The following is an 18,100-nucleotide window of genomic DNA, read 5'->3' as shown; positions in this document are numbered from 1 at the left end:
AAATCAATGCATGGCACAACCACAGGAAAGGAAATCTTTGAGGAGGTTTCCAAATGTGTAACTGAAATAAAGCTGCCGTGGGATAAACTCGTTGGATTAACGACAGATGGTGCACCAGCGATGTGCGGTAAAAAGAGTGGACTGATGGGCATGGTTCGGGAGAAGATGCGGGAAGAGAACTGTGCAGGTGAGCTAACTGTTTACCACTGCATCATACATCAGGAAGCACTGTGTGCCAAAGCCCTAAAGATGGAACATGTTATGACCACAGTAACACAGGTAGTTAACTTTATAAGAGCCAAAGGTCTAAATCACCGCCAGTTTAAATCTTTTCTGGAGGAGTGTGGTTCGGAATACGCAGACGTGCCGTATCACACAGAGGTGAGATGGCTAAGCAGAGGAAAAGTACTGAACAGATGTTTCGAGCTGCGTGAGGAAATATGTCAATTCCTGGAAACCAAAGGGAAGGATACACCAGAGCTCCGGGAGCAAAAGTTCCTGTGTGAGCTGGCCTTTCTCTGTGACATCTCGAGCCATCTCAATGCGCTGAACCTGCAGCTTCAGGGGCGGGGGCGCATCATCACAGACATGTACGCTGCAGTGAGGGCCTTCAAAACTAAACTGTGCCTGTGGGAGAATCAGATGCTGCAAGGAAACCCTTGCCATTTTCCCTGCTGCCAATCCATAAAAGCGCAGATCTCTACCGCCGTGTTCCCATGTGCACAGTTTGCTGAAAAACTCAGTGTTCTCGCCGCTGAGTTTAGCCGGCGATTTGCCGACTTCGATGCCCAGAAATGCAAGTTTGAACTGCTTAGTAATCCCTTCGCAGTTGATGTGGAAAATGCACCAACCAACATCCAAATGGAGCTGATTGAACTCCAGTGCAACGACACGCTGAAGTCAAAGTATGATGCTGTGGGCGCCGCACAGTTTCCACAGTTCATCCCTGACACAATGCCTCAGCTCCGCACCCAAGCTGCTCAGATGCTCTCCATGTTCGGCAGCACTTATCTATGCGAGCAACTTTTCTCCTCGATGAAGATGACCAAAACAACTCACAGGAGACGTCTGACTGATGAACATCTTCGCTCGATACTGAGGATTTCTTCAGCTCAGAGCTTGAGCCCAGACATTGATGAACTAGCATCCAAGAAGAGATGCCAGGTATCTGGCTTGGGCACATCAGATTAGACCAGTGTGCAATAATTAACATTTTCTTTATGCACTTTTTCTTGCTACAAGGCATGGGCTTGAATGGTTGATTGATTTATCATCATTTTATTTGTAAAATTATTAGCCAGTGGAAAAAGTTTATTTTGGTATTTAAATCAGAAGGCTGCAAATAGAAAAGAGGTATACAATTTTTATTTAAATTTTATTTATTTAATAAATGAATGCCATTGATGTGTTTTTTCATTTGAAATTCGATTTTGCATGTCTCCACTATTAAATTATATATTGTATGGTAATAAGCGATGCTTGTTCCATATTCAATGTTAAAGCAAAACTTGTTTGGCTCCATATTAAAAGGTTAATTTGTTCAATGTTGGTCCGTGACTTTGTTCAGGTTTTACATTTTGGCCCACTGGGTATTTGAGTTTGACACCCCTGCACTAAACCCTCATTTCTCCTGTTAGTCGCTCTGGATAAGAGTGTCTGCTAAATTACTTTTAAGATTTGTGTTGTAAGAGAAAGGAGAAAGAAAAAGTAGTCGAAGCAGGTGATCACTGAAATGTTTATTAATGGCTGTCAACAGAGATGGACATACACACAGACATCGAATAAGAGAATTCACTCATACTGTACATCCCCCTCAAAGTCAGGGAGATTTCAATGAAAACTCATACATCCATATTTTACTGACATAAAGCTACAAAATAAACTAAACTGGATATGAGTGTCTGCTAAATTACTCAAATGTAAAACATAAATGAGACATTAAGACAGAAAGAAACAGCAGAAAAAAATAGAGGCTTCAAGTTGACATAAATATGTAAGAAATGACAGAGAACAGAGTGAAGAGGACTATGGTCACTGATGGTGCTAGGAAATTCAACAAAACAATCAAATAAACTCACTATTCTCTTTTCTGGCCAAACAAAAACCTCAAAACCCAAACTGTGTAACTATCAGTCCATCTCAAACATTAGTAAATACAACCTCAACTTCTACAGTAAATACCTCAATGCTATACATTATACAAACATCTGGAAAACCGATTTCTCTTACAGGCCTACACTTGTAATAGCCCAAATATAAATTGCCCTTAACTACAGATCTAGGATTAGATTATCCAACCCTAACCATTATGAGGATTAGAACAATATCTGACCCTAGACCTGTGTTTAGGAGCAACTTCTACATCCTCATAGCCTACTCTATTGCCTAGTAACAGATTTGGAAGTAATGGCTTGGTGATTTGAGGGGGCTTTTGTAATTGAACGTGTCCAGAGGAGAATACGTATTCTGATTGGTGCTTTTCTGCAGGGGGAGGGTGAAGGCAGGGTGTGTTTTGCGTGTCTTGGGCTTGGTCCGGTCGGAGGTCGGGGGGACTCCTTTGGTCTGAGGGGAGGTGGGGGTTCTGGTTGGTCTGGAGTTGGGGACCGTAGGGGCTGATTTGGCCACTTCAGAAGACCCAGTCCTTTTTGTTTGGGGGCTCAGATAGATCTGCATAGTCACTAAGTGAAGAGGTGAAATGAGGGGTAAAGGTTGAGGGTGAAAGTAGGGGACGAAGTGAGGTATGTTAGTGTGAGCAGATGGTGAGGGGTTGAGTTGGTGAAGTGTTGGGGTGTGAGGAGGTGGTCAAGTGTTGAAGTGTTGAGGTAGGAGGAAAAGGTGTGGATGTGTCGTGGAGAGGGAATGGGAAGAGAAGTCATGATGATACATGGTGAGAAAATGAGAGACAAGAATAAAACAAGTGTTCAAATACAGTGCTTACTTGTACTTTAGAAACCAGAAGATGTATTTGCCACAGATTAGATTTGAGCTTTTAGTAGATATTATTCCATAAACTTGACAAACTTGACAGACGTTGTCTCTTCTGAGATAGATAATGCATGGGATCAGTAACAGGTGGTGGAGAAAACAGCCATAGTATGTAGAACTCAGTGGAGGCCGCTGAGGGAGGACGGCTCAAAGTAATGGCTGGAATGAAGTCAATGGAATGGTATCAACACCATGGAAACCATATGCTTGATACCATTCCATTGACTCCATTCAAGCCATTACTAGGAGAGCTAGACTAAGACATATCCAGTTGAGGTTAAGAATGTTATTCCAGGAGGTTGGACTGAGGCCTACCTTTACAGTGCGTCACACGCCTCGACCCTGTAGAAAACAAACACAGAAACAGAGAGCAGGTCACTCGATGTGGAGTTATAGGAGCCACTCTAACCATTTGTCAGTGGTGTAAATTACTTAAGTAAAAGTATTTTAAAGTACTAGTTAAGTCGTTTTTGGGGGTATCTGTACTTTACTATTTATATATTTATTTTTTGTCAACTTTTACTTCACTACATTCCTAAAGAAAATAATTTACTTTTTCTCCATACATTTCCCCTGACACCCAAAAGTACATTACATGTTCAATGCTTAGCAGGAGGGGAAAGTGATCCAATTCATGCACTTATCAAGGGAACATCCCTGGTCATCCCTACTACCTCTGATCTGGAGGACTCACTAAACAGAGAACATCCCTGGTCATCCCTACTGCCTCTGATCTGGCGGACTCACTAAACAGAGAACATCCCTGGTCATCCCTACTGCCTCTGATCTGGCGGACTAACTAAACAGAGAACATCCCTGGTCATCCCTACTGCCTCTGATCTGGTGAACTCAATAAACAGAGAACATCCCTGGTCATCCCTACTACCTCTGATCTGACTCACTAAACAGAGAACATCCCTGGTCATCCCTACTGCCTCTGATCTGACTCACTAAACAGAGAACATCCCTGGTCATCCCTACTGCCTCTGATCTGGAGGACTCACTAAACAGAGAACATCCCTGGTCATCCCTACTGCCTCTGATCTGACTCACTAAACAGAGAACATCCCTGTTCATCCCTACTGCCTCTGATCTGGAGGACTCACTAAACAGAGAACATCCCTGGTCATCCCTACTGCCTCTGATCTGGAGGACTCAATAAACAGAGAACATCCCTGGTCATCCCTACTGCCTCTGATCTGGAGGACTCACTAAACAGAGAACATCCCTGGTCATCCCTACTGCCTCTGATCTGGAGGACTCACTAAACAGAGAACATCCCTGGTCATCCCTACTGCCTCTGATCTGGAGGACTCACTAAACAGAGAACATCCCTGGTCATCCCTACTGCCTCTGATCTGGCGGACTCACTAAACAGAGAACATCCCTGGTCATCCCTACTACCTCTGATCTGGCGGACTCACTAAACACAAATGCTTCATTTGTAAATTATCTCTGACTGTTGGAGTGTTCCCCTGGCTATCTGTAAATTATCTCTGACTGTTGGAGTGTTCCCCTGGCTATCTGTAAATTATATCTGACTGTTGGAGTGTTCCCCTGGCTATCTGTAAATTATATCTGACTGTTGGAGTGTTCCCCTGGCTATCTGTAAATTATATCTGACTGTTGGAGTGTTCCCCTGGCTATCTGTAAATTATATCTGACTGTTGGAGTGTTCCCCTGGCTATCTGTAAATTATATCTGACTGTTGGAGTGTTCCCCTGGCTATCTGTAAATTATCTCTGACTGTTGGAGTGTTCCCCTGGCTGTACGTAAATTATCTCTGACTGTTGGAGTGTTCCCCTGGCTATCTGTAAATTATCTCTGACTGTTGGAGTGTTCCCCTGGCTATCTGTAAATTATCTCTGACTGTTGGAGTGTTCCCCTGGCTGTACGTAAATTATCTCTGACTGTTGGAGTGTTCCCCTGGCTATCTGTAAATTATATCTGACTGTTGGAGTGTTCCCCTGGCTATCTGTAAATTATCTCTGACTGTTGGAGTGTTCCCCTGGCTATCTGTAAATTATCTCTGACTGTTGGAGTGTTCCCCTGGCTGTACGTAAATAAAAAAACAAGAAAATTGTGCTGTCTGGTTTACTTAATATAAAGAATTTGAAATTATTTTTTACTTTTAATACTTATGTATACATTAGCAATTACATTTACTTTTGATACTTAAGTATATTTAAAACCAAATACTTTTACTCAAGTAATATTTTAATGGGTGACTTTCACTTTTACTTAGTAATGACTGTCATTTTCTATTAAGGTATCTTTACTTTTACTCAAGTATGACATTTGGGTACTTTTTCCACCACTGCCATTTATCAATGGAATGTTTCAGTAGGATCAATCTAACCAACAGCTTGTTTCCCATTTCATTAGCCTTAAATAAAGGTTACTCTACCCAAGCCCTGTTTTCCATCTTAGTGCTGCTCCCTGCTAGTGGACAGTAGACATTAAATCATTGTCTTACCTACACTGGCTGCAGGCTCCTTGGTTTTGCTGCAAGCAGAGAGTGAGGAAGGAGAAGTTAGGCCCCATCCCACAAGCATGGAAATGATTCTCAATCACATCTATTCTCAATCTCACGCTCGTCTAGAACAAGGATGGACAACACCAGTCCACGAGGGCCACAGTTCTGATGCTTTTAGTTTTTACACCAGGTTACCCAGACACAGATATAAACCAGATTGACGAACAAGGATGGAAACCAGGAGACATTCAAGGACCAGAGTTGTGACTCCTGCTCTAGGGATGTATTTGAAACTACGTTAGAGCCTTATAGACTCAGTACAGAACAGTTGTAGCCACGGGAAGATGTTTGGGCATGGGGCTGCCGCTAATGCAGGACTTATAAACAGTGCACTACTGTTGTGAGAAATCCCAACAAAAATTTGTTTCAGGGCATGCTACAGCCCCTTCATCACCCTTACTTTCCGTGGCTATGTTCAGAACACATTTAAACACCCCTTCCCTCTTACTGACACAGACATCTAAGTTCCTGTGCAGTATATGCCTACTAACCTACCTATCGCCTGTCTTACTGCCGGGGGCCGCTGTTGAGGCTGAGGGGACAGGTCGGGGGCCTGGCCGAGTCTTAGAGGTACAGTCCTTCAGACTGCCTGCTGAACTCTTCACACCACTGAGGGAGACGAGGGGGGGGACATTAGAGAGAGTGGGACAACAGCAAGTGTATTATTAATTTGTTGAAATGTATCTAGCTAGAGTAACAGAGGAGGTTTAGTAATCATACTGTACCTCTCTGTGTTTGCAGGTGACTGTTCGTGATTGTGTACTGTACCTCTTGGCTGATGCTCCTGGTAAGGGGCTGTAGTTCCATGCGGTGGAGGTAGAGGGCATTGTAGAGCTTGTGGAGCTTTTCTTCAGAGAGGCAAGGCTGTTCATTGATGGTCTGGATGGCTGGGCAAGAGACACAGGCCTAGCTGCTGGTGCATAGGGGAAATGTGGGTGAGGAGGGTGTGTGTGTGTGTATGTAGCACTGCCTCAGAGCTATACAAAACATACTATACACATTTCTGAGCACCTCCAAGACGTAGGATACTGATGTACTAATGATTTTGTTACTTTAGACAGAAACAAAAGTAGGGTGGTTGGTCGTGAAGGATGGGCGGGTGTAATCAACGACTGTCTATCAATACAAAGGTTGTGTGTTCGAGTCGCGTTGGGGACAACTGTAGCATTTTAGCTAACCCTTATTCTAAACCAAAACCAATTCACTTAACCTTTCACGTAAATTCACCTAACCTTTGTCTTAATTTTTTGAATTAACCTTTATTTAACTAGGCAAGTCAGTTAAGAACAAATTCTTATTTACAATGACAACCTAGGAACAGTGGGTTAGTTGCCTTGTTCAGGGGCAGAACGACAGATTTTTACCTTGTTAGCTCAGGGATTCGATCTAATTCTCCCCATAATTCTCCTTTGCTGTTATGATGAAACAAGCAACTCGGTCTCAGAGAAAGACGCATAATACTGTACATCCTCTAAGATCTATGTAGGTTACATCATCCAATTCGTGCTATTGTACAACTGGGTAAGACGCATGATACTGTACTTCCTCTAATTCATATGCTATTGTGTGACCCCTATTCCATTCATAATGTAACGTAACAATGTAACATACAGTATCATACTATTTTCATATTTTTTTATTTCACCTTTATTTAACCAGGTAGGCTAGATGAGAACAACAACTGCAACCTGGCCAAGATAAAGCAAAGCAGTTCCACACAGTGTCACGTTGTTCGTAATAATGATTGGACCAAGGCGCAGAGTGAGTATAGTTCCACATCTTAAATTACAAAGTGAAACTGGAAACAAAATAACAAGACTTACAAAGACCTGTGACAACATAGTGCTCAAACACACTAACACAAACAATATCCCATAACCCACAGGTGGAAAAAATGATACTTAAGTATGATCCCCAATTAGAGACAACGATAACCAGCTGCCTCTAATTGGGAATCATACAAATCACAGAGGTAGAAAATCAAACCTAGAACCCCACTTAGAAAATATAAACTAGAACAAAAACCCCTAGTCACACCCTGACCTACTCTACCATAGAAAATACAGGTTATCTATGGTCAGGACGTGACAGTACCCCCCCAAAGGTTCGGATTCCGACCGCAAAACCTGAAACAAAAAGGGAGGGTTAGGGTGGGTGTCTAGTGGCGGTTGCGGCTCTGGTGCGGGGTGAAGTACCCACTCATCCTGCGGATCCAGCCATGGACTTTGAAGTTCCGGACCTAGGACCGTCGTCGGAGGTTCCGGACCGTGGAACGTCGGAGGTTCCGGACCGTGGACCGTCGTCGGCGGTTCCGGATCGTGGAATGTCAACGGAAGCTCCGGACAGGGGATCATCGCAGGAAGCCTGGTGCGTGGGGCCGGTACTGGTGGTACCGGGCTGGTGACACGCACCTCAGGGCAAGCGCGAGGAGCAGGAACAGGACGCACTGGACTATGGAAACGTACTGGAGACCTGGTGCGTACAGCCAGCATCAATGCTGTATCGGAAAAATTACACTCTTCACGCGTTGAGTACGAGGAGTTGGCACAGGACGTACTGGGTTGGGAAGGTGCACGGGAGACCTGGTGCGTATAGCCGGCATCAATTGTTCCCGGAACTTTAACACACTTCTCAGGATGAGTACGGGGAGCTGACTCAGGTGGCACCAAACTGACAACACGTTCCTTTGGGCAAAATCCGTCCATCCTCCACCAACTCAACAACTCTCCCATTTCGCTCTCCTCCAAATTCTCCCTCTTCTCCCAGACTGGCTCTGGTTCACTCCTCGGCTCCGCCGACTGCTCCATGAGCCCCCCAAATATGTTTTATTGGGATTTCTGTGGCCTTCTTCCCCGACTTCGTCACTGTCCCTCCTTCGCTGCTTCCGCCTGCTTCCATGGCAGGCTCTTGTCTCCTGCCATTATGTCGTCCCAAGTCCAGGATGTTCTCTCCCTGATCTCCTCCAAAGACCAGGATGCCATTACCAAAGACCAGGATGCACACTCCTCCAAAGACGCTCCTCCAAAGACCAGGATGCACACTCCTCCAAAGACGCTCCTCCAAAGACCAGGATGCACACTCCTCCAAAGACGCTCCTCCAAAGACCAGGATGCACACTCCTCCAAAGACGCTCCTCCAAAGACCAGGATGCACGCTGCTTGGTCCATAACCCACAGGTGGAAAAAAATGCTACTTAAGTATGATCCCCAATTAGAGACAACGATAACCAGCTGCCTCTAATTGGGAATCATACAAATCACAGAGGTAGAAAATCAAACCTAGAACCCCACTTAGAAAATATAAACTAGATCAAAAACCCTAGTCACACCCTGACCTACTCTATCATAGAAAATACAGGTTTTCTATGGTCAGGACATGACACACATACAACAACACAGAGTTACACATGGAATAAACAAACATACAGTCAATAATACAGTAGAAAAAAATCTATATACAGTGTGTGCAAATGAGGTAAGATAAGGGAGGTAAGGCAATAAATAGGCCATGGTGGCGAAGTAATTACAATATAGCAATTAAACACTGGAATGGTAGATGTGCAGAAGATTAATGTGCAAGTAGAGATACTAGTGTGCAAAGAAGAAAGATAAATAAATAAATTCAGTATGGGGATGAGGTAGTTGGATGGGTTAGTTACAGATGGGCTATGTACAGGTTCAGTTATCTGTGAGCTGCTCTGACAGCTGGTGCTTAAAGTTAGTGAGGGAGATAGGAGTCCCCAGCTTCAGTGATTTTTGCAGTTCGTTCCAGTCATTGGCAGCAGAGAACTGGAAGCAAAAGCGGCCAAAGGAAGAATTGGCTTTGGGGGTGACAAGTGAGATATACCTGCTGGAGCGCGTGCTACGGGTGGGTGCTGCTATGGTGACCAGTGAGCTGAGATAAGGCGGGGCATTACCTAGCAGATACTTGTAGATGACCTGGAGCCAGTGGGTTTGGCAACGAGTATGAAGCAAGCGCCAGCCAACGAGAGCATACAGGTCGCAGTGGTGGGTAGTATATGGGGCTTTGGTGACGAAATGGATGGCACTGTGATAGACTGCATCCAATTTGCTGAGTTGAGTGATGGAAGGCTATTTTGTAAATGATATCGCCGAAGTCAAAGATCGGTAGAATAGTCAGTTTTACGGGGGTATGTTTGGCAGCATGAGTGAAGGATGCTTTGTTGCAAAATAGGAAGTCGATTCTAGATTTAATTTTGGATTGGAGATGCTTAATATGAGTCTGGAAGGAGAGTTTGCAGTCTTACCAGGCACCTAGATATTTGTAGTTGTCCACATATTCTAAATCAGAACTATCCAGAGTAGTGATGCTAGGCGGGCGGACAGGTGCTGGCAGCGATCCGTTGAATGCGTTTTGTCCAATGAGAGGTCAGATACGTGTGTGCACAACTTGGGTATAAAGTGTTTTTCTCAAAGTTGTCACGTGTCCTACTTATATCAGTACACTCGTAGCAACCTAAGCCAGAGATGGGCAACTGATAGGGGTGGGGGCCACAAAAAAACACAACTCATCATGGGGGGCCGCAGTGGGTCTGCGTACCCACACCATGTCCAACTTGCGAACAAAACATTTGAGTTTTAAAGTTAATTTCCTGAAATTATACACATTTTGCCTTGGGGTGGAGAGAGAATGTTGCAATTTTATAACAGATTTCATGCAATTCTACTTATTTTTGCTATGGGCAGCATCATGCTGTGGGGATGTTTTTCAGTGGCAGGGACTGGGAGACTAGTCAGGATCAAGGGAAAGATGAACTGAATAAAGTACAGAGAGATCCTTGATGAAAACCTGCTCTAGAGCACTCAGGACCTCAGACTGGGGCGAAGGACAACAACTCTAAGCACACAGCCAAAACAACGCAGGAGTCTCTGAATGTCCTTGAGTGGCCCAGCCAGAGCCCGGACTTGAACCCAATCAAACATCTCTGGAGAGACCTGAAAATAGCTGTTTAGAGACGCTCCTCATCTAACCTGACAGAGCTTGAGAGGATCTGCAGAGAAGAATGGGAGAAACTCCCCAAATACAGCCTTGCCAAGCTTGTAGCATCATACCCAAGAAGACTCGAGGCTGTAATTGCTGCAAAAAGTGTTTCAAGAAAGTACTGAGTAAAGTGTCTGAATAGTTATGTAAATGTGATCTTTCTGTTTTTTATTTTAAATAAATGAGCAAAAATGTCTAAAAACCTGTTTTTGCTTTGTCATAATGGGGTATTGTGTGTAGATTGTTGAGGGCAAAAAAATATTTGATACATTTTAGAATAAGGCTGTAACCTAACAAAATGTGGAAAAAGTCAAGGAGTCTGAATCATTTCCGATGGCCCTGTATATACTGAACAAAAATATAAATGCAACATGTAAAGTGTTGGTCCCATGTTTCATGAGCTGAAAAAAAAGATCCCAAAATGTTACATATGCACAAAAAGCTTATTTTCCCAAATTTGGTGCAGAAATTTGGTTACATCCCTGTTAGTGAGCATTTATCCTTTGCCAATATAATCCATCCACCTGACAGGTGTGGCATATCAAGAAGCTGATTAAACAGCATGATCACTATACAGGTGCACCTTGTGCTGTGGACAATAAAAGGCCACTCCAAAATGTGCAGTTTTGTCACATAACACAATGCCACAGATTTCTCAAGTTTTGAGGGAGAGTGCAACTGGCTTGCTGACTGCAGGAAGGTCCACCAGAGCATTCGCCAGATCATTTAATGTTAATTTCTCTACTATAAGCGACCTCCAATGCTGTTTTAGAGAATTTGGCAGTATGCCCAACCATGTAGCATGTACAAAAATATAAACACAACATTCAACAATTCAAACGAGTTACAGTTCATATCAGGAAGTCAGTCAATTTAAATACATTTGTTAGGCCCTAGTCTATGGATTTCACATGATCAGGCAGGGCCCATCCATTGGGGAGCCAGACCTAGCCAATCAGAATTTGTTTTCCCCCACAATATGGCTTTGTTACAAACAGAAATACTCAGCTGTCCGGGTAGCTGGTCTCAGACGATTGTAAATAAGAGTAGAATATCTTTCTAAACACTTCTACATTAATGTGTCAAAGATCATACTCCCAAGACATGCTAACCTTCTCTGTTACTGGTAATGGTGAAATGTTAGCATGTCTTGGGGGCATGATCTTTGACGCTCTGTAACATTCTCACTCATCCTTATTCACGATTCATTAAGGATGACCAGTAATCATGGTATTCTTCAGAAAAACATTCTATTCGGATTTATAGTAAAAGTGACTCCAAAATGACACAATACGTGACTTACTAATTGGGCACAGAATAATCTCAAACACAACCAAAACAAACTGCAAATACATTCGACAAGTTTGTAGAGTCACGAGCTTGATGTAGTCATTGCTTGCTAGGAATATGGGACCAAATACTAAACTTAATTATTTATTTATTTTTTTACCCCTTTTTCTCCCCAATAGTTGTAGTAGTTACTGTCTTGTCTCATCGCTACAACTCCCGTACGGCTCGGGAGAGACGAAGGTTGAAAGTCATGCGTCCTCCGATACACAACCCAACCAAGCCGCACTGCTTCTTAACACAGCGAGCATCCAACCCGGAAGCCAGCCACACCAATGTGTCGGAGGAAACACTGTGCACCTGGAACCTTGGTTAGCGTGCACTGCGCCCGGCCCGCCACAGGGGTCGCTGGTGCGCAATGAGACAAGAATATCCCCACTGGCCAAACCCTCCCTAACCCGGACGACAGTAGGCCAATTGTGCGTTGCCCCACGGACCTCCCGGTCGCGGCAGGTTACGGCAGAGCCTGGGTGCGAACCCAGGGTCTCTGGTGGTACAGCGCAATTAACTACTGCGCCACCTGGGAGGCCTCAAATACTAAACTTTTGACTACTTTTTTAAAATAAAGAATCCTTAGGGGTGTCAATCATTTTGACTCCTACCATTTTGAGGGGGAAAAAAGATTATGTTTAACAAGTAATCTCTTTCTCTGAGCAATTGCATTAATATAAAATAATATCATTTCCCAAAATTATTTTTGCAAACAATATAGCTCATTATTTGAATGATTTATTTTATACAGTCATTATTGCTCATCTTTATCGAGGATGTCAATCATTTCGGACCCCACTATGTGTGTGTACCTTTCTCAGCAGGTCCTTTCTTGGTGTTGGTGGCCTGGTGTTCCTCTGAGATGTTGAGTCTCTTGAGGACGTCTGCCAGGGCCATCTTCAGAAGCTGGATCTCATCATCCTGCATCTGCATCCGCTGCTCCAGGTATGTCAGGCGGTCTGCTACATCTATCCCGCTCGCTGCAGAGCTGCGGTCATCTGGGGAGCACAACCACACAGAGTTAGCCCACTGAGCTAAAGCCACTGCTCCAGGTATGTCAGGCGGTCTGCTACATCTATCCCGCTCGCTGCAGAGCTGCGGTCATCTGGGAGCACAACCACACAGAGTTAGCCCACTGAGCTAAAGCCACTGCTCCAGGTATGTCAGGCGGTCTGCTACATCTATCCCGCTCGCTGCAGAGCTGCGGTCATCTGGGGAGCACAACCACACAGAGTTAGCCCACTGAGCTAAAGCCACTGCTCCAGGTATGTCAGGCGGTCTGCTACATCTATCCCGCTCGCTGCAGAGCTGCGGTCATCTGGGGAGCACAACCACACAGAGTTAGCCCACTGAGCTAAAGCCACTGCTCCAGGTATGTCAGGCGGTCTGCTACATCTATCCCGCTTGCTGCAGAGCTGCGGTCATCTGGGGAGCACAACCACACACAGAGTTAGCCCACTGAGCTAAAGCCACTGCTTCAGGTACGTCAGATAGTCCAGTATGTCCATCCCGCATGCCACCAAGCTATGGTAACAGACAGCTAAAGCCATTTGTACCCAACCAGCGCCACTAACACTGTCTTAGTCCACTGAGCTAAAACCACTGGCCATTGGTCAATTCAATACCATGTTAACACACACACACACACACACACACAGTTACTTATGCTTCCAGGTGATTGATATAGACTCAAATAGACTCTGAATAAAGTCACAGATTCATTACAGAAGACTGAACAGAGTCACAGACTCAAACAGACTGAATATTCACACATATTCATCAAACAGACTGGCCAGTCACAGACTCAAACAGAATTCTTCACATATCACACAGACACCTTACACAGTAACATAAATACTGTAGACATAAAAGCTGAAACAAACAATAGCACATGCACTATAATACACGCCACAGACAACAGACACACATGACTCGGATAAAAGCCAAGAGACAATTCTCTATAAATTACATCAATAGAAGGAACACTCCTAATAAATTGCATCATTTTGTATAAATATAAAAAATGTTTCTCTCTCTTTGTGTTCCACTGTCTGACAGACAATATCTTCCTCCATCCTCGTGAATGCCATCTCTCTCTCTCTCTCTCTCTCTCTCTCTCTCTCTCTCTCTCTCTCTCTCTCTCTCTCTCTCTCTCTCTCCCCTCTCTCCCTCTCTCTCTCTCTCTCCCTCTCTCTCTCTCTCCCTCTCCGCTCCAACCAGCCTCACACCAAGATCACAAAATGTATATCACAACAACTGTTCTCTCCTCTCTTCCTTTCCTGTTTTCCTCTGTAACAGCATCAAATCCAGGTCATAAAGACTGAGTCCATGGTGAGGTTATGAAACATTATTAAGGGTTTTTTCTCTCCGTCTCTCCTTTATCACGCTCCCTCTCTCTCTGGGTAGTGTCTGCTGTTGTGGGGCATGCTGATGTTTACAACATTGCTTCAAGCCTTGATCTGAGATTGCATGTGTGTGTGTAGAGGTGTGTGTTAGTGTTTGATCATGCCTATACACTCCTATCCTCTCCAATTCGGCCTAAAGTGAGGGGTTTGGTGTGTGTGTGTGTGTGTGTGTGTGTGTGTGTGTGTGTGTGTGTGTGTGTGTGTGTGTGTGTGTGTGTGTGTGTGTGTGTGTGTGTGTGTGTGTGTGTGTGTGTGTGTGTGTGTGTGTGTGTGTGTGTGTGTTATACAATAGCACAATGATAATCCCTCAGACTGAGCCTCTTTGGCACGAGAAACCCCACCGCCACCCTGATTAACCTTCTGTCAGTCTGACAGACAGAAAGAGGAAGTGATAGAGGGAGAGGTGGACAGAAAGAGAGATGTAAAGTAAGAACAGAGAGAGCAAGAGACAGGTTGCATGGCCTTGTATTGTTCTCCTGTAAGAAGCTTGTCCAGCTCATTGATCATCCACTCTTCCAGTCTTTTATTTACAATAGTACAGGCCACTGACTGATGGAGGCTGAACGTGACACACAACACATGCTAATACACCAGCAGGGACTGACAAACTATGCCAAGTGTCAACACATCTCATTTATTTAGGAGAGTGAATATGTGAGGATATACCATAGCATTTAGCAAATACGGGTTATTTTAGGCATAGTCTAGCCATATATGCAGATAAGTGTAGTCTGCTATATTTGGCATTGTGACCCATTGTACTCTCTGACTTAGTGTTTCTCTTCCTGTTTTTGGCTGTGACATCAGGCCTGTGCCACCTCCAGAAACCTAATGTGGGATTGGGATTAGAATAGCCTGTAATCCCAGCCCTGGAAAAGGGAATTAGTAGCACCCAGCTCAAATCTCTATTGCTGCACTAACTCAACTATACAAACCCCAAACCCAGCCTTCACACATGCACAGCCTACAAACACACACACAAACACATGCCCGCAGCCTACACACACATACCCGCAGCCTACACACACACACCCGCAGCCTACACACACACACCCGCAGCCTACACACACACACCCGCAGCCTACACACACACACCCGCAGCCTACACACACACACCCGCAGCCTACACACACACACCCGCAGCCTACACACACACACCCGCAGCCTACACACACACACCCGCAGCCTACACACACACACACATACATACATACCCGCAGCCTACACACACACACACACACACACACACACACACACACACACACACACACACACACGCACAGCCTACACACCCACACACGCGCAGCCTACACCCACACACACGCAGCCTACACACACACACACGCGCAGCCTACACACACACACACGCGCAGCCTACACACACACACACGCGCAGCCTACACACACACACACGCGCAGCCTACACACACACACACGCGCAGCCTACACACACACGCGCAGCCTACACACACACGCGCAGCCTACACACACGCGCAGCCTACACACACGCGCAGCCTACACACACACACACACGCGCAGCCTACACACACACACACACACACACACACACACACACACACACACACACATACCCGCAGCCTACACACACATACACACGCGCAGCCTACACACACACACATACACACGCGCAGCCTACACACACACGCGCAGCCTACACACACACGCGCAGCCTACACACACACGCGCGCAGCCTACACACACACGCGCGCAGCCTACACACACACGCGCAGCCTACACACACACGCGCAGCCTACACACACACGCGCAGCCTACACACACACACACATACACACACACGCGCAGCCTACACACACACGCGCAGCCTACACACACACGCGCGCAGCCTACACACACACGCGCGCAGCCTACACACACACGCGCGCAGCCTACACACACACGCGCGCAGCCTACACACACGCGCGCAGCCTACACACACGCGCGCAGCCTACACACACGCGCAGCCTACACACACGCGCAGCCTACACACACGCGCAGCCTACACACACGCGCAGCCTACACACACGCGCAGCCTACACACACGCGCAGCCTACACACACGCGCAGCCTACACACACGCTCAGCCTACACACACGCGCAGCCTACACACACACACACACACACTACAAACACATACCCGCAGCCTACACACACACACACACGCCCGCAGCCTACACACACACACACACGCCCGCAGCCTACACACACACACACGCCCGCAGCCTACACACACACACACACATACCCGCAGCCTACACACACACACACACACACACGCACGCAGCCTACACACACACACACACACACACACACACACACACACACACATACCCGCAGCCTACACACACATACACACGCGCAGCCTACACACACACACATACACACACACACACACACACACACGCGCAGCCTACACACACACACGCGCAGCCTACACACACACACACATACGCGCAGCCTACACACACACACACATACGCGCAGCCTACACACACACACACATACGCGCAGCCTACACACACACACACACACACACATACCCGCAGCCTACACACACACACACACACACACGCGCAGCCTACACACACACACACACACGCGCAGCCTACACACACACACGCGCAGCCTACACACACACACACATACGCGCAGCCTACACACACACACACATACGCGCAGCCTACACACACACACACACACATACCCGCAGCCTACACACACACACACACGCCCGCAGCCTACACACACACGCCCGCAGCCTACACACACACACACACGCCCGCAGCCTACACACACACACACACATACCCGCAGCCTACACACACACACACACATACCCGCAGCCTACACACACACACACACACACGCACGCAGCCTACACACACACACACACACACGCACGCAGCCTACACACACACACACACACACACACACACACACACACACACACACACACACACACACACACACACACACACACACACACACACACACACACACACACACACACACACACATACACACGCGCAGCCTACACACACACACATACACACACACACACACACACACACACACACACACACACACACACACACACACACACACACACACACACGCGCAGCCTACACACACACACGCGCAGCCTACACACACACACACATACGCGCAGCCTACACACACACACACATACGCGCAGCCTACACACACACACACATACGCGCAGCCTACACACACACACACACACATACCCGCAGCCTACACACACACACATACATACCCGCAGCCTATACACACACACACACGCGCAGCCTACACACACACACACACACGCGCAGCCTACACACACACACGCGCAGCCTACACACACACACGCGCAGCCTACACACACACACACATACGCGCAGCCTACACACACACACACATACGCGCAGCCTACACACACACACACATACGCGCAGCCTACACACACACACACACACATACCCGCAGCCTACACACACACACATACATACCCGCAGCCTATACACACACACACACGCGCAGCCTACACACACACACACACACGCGCAGCCTACACACACACACACGCGCAGCCTACACACACACACATACGCGCAGCCTACACACACACACACACGCGCAGCCTACACACACACACACACACACATACGCGCAGCCTATACACACACACATACGCGCAGCCTACACACACACACATACGCGCAGCCTACACACACACACATACGCGCAGCCTACACACACACACATACGCGCAGCCTACACACACACACATACGCGCAGCCTACACACACACACAT

At 46.4% G+C, this 18,100-nt stretch overlaps 1 protein-coding gene across 2 annotated transcripts in view; it reads right to left on the bottom strand.

Moving 5' to 3' along the window:
* Positions 1 to 1,717: 1,717 nt before the first annotated feature.
* The window catches only part of LOC123995288 (echinoderm microtubule-associated protein-like 1), a 20,583-nt gene continuing 4,200 nt past the window's right edge, over positions 1,718 to 18,100 (bottom strand). The window contains exons 2-7 of one of the 2 annotated variants that reach the window (XM_046298795.1): positions 12,673 to 12,858; positions 6,290 to 6,434; positions 6,017 to 6,130; positions 5,462 to 5,490; positions 3,301 to 3,327; positions 1,718 to 2,678 (exon numbers count right to left, since the gene is read on the bottom strand). In XM_046298795.1, the coding sequence (XP_046154751.1) occupies positions 2,386 to 2,678; positions 3,301 to 3,327; positions 5,462 to 5,490; positions 6,017 to 6,130; positions 6,290 to 6,434; positions 12,673 to 12,858 (794 nt within the window). In that variant the 3' untranslated portion in view covers positions 1,718 to 2,385. The remainder of the gene's footprint in view (positions 2,679 to 3,300; positions 3,328 to 5,461; positions 5,491 to 6,016; positions 6,131 to 6,289; positions 6,435 to 12,672; positions 12,859 to 18,100) is intronic. The other variant, XM_046298796.1, reaches the window with a different exon arrangement.

This window comes from Oncorhynchus gorbuscha, linkage group LG14 (genome assembly GCF_021184085.1).
Source record: "Oncorhynchus gorbuscha isolate QuinsamMale2020 ecotype Even-year linkage group LG14, OgorEven_v1.0, whole genome shotgun sequence".
In the NCBI taxonomy this organism is placed as follows: domain Eukaryota; kingdom Metazoa; phylum Chordata; class Actinopteri; order Salmoniformes; family Salmonidae; genus Oncorhynchus; species Oncorhynchus gorbuscha.
The sequence above is the reverse complement of the archived record's forward strand: the minus strand, read 5'-3'. Positions and strand labels throughout refer to the sequence as shown.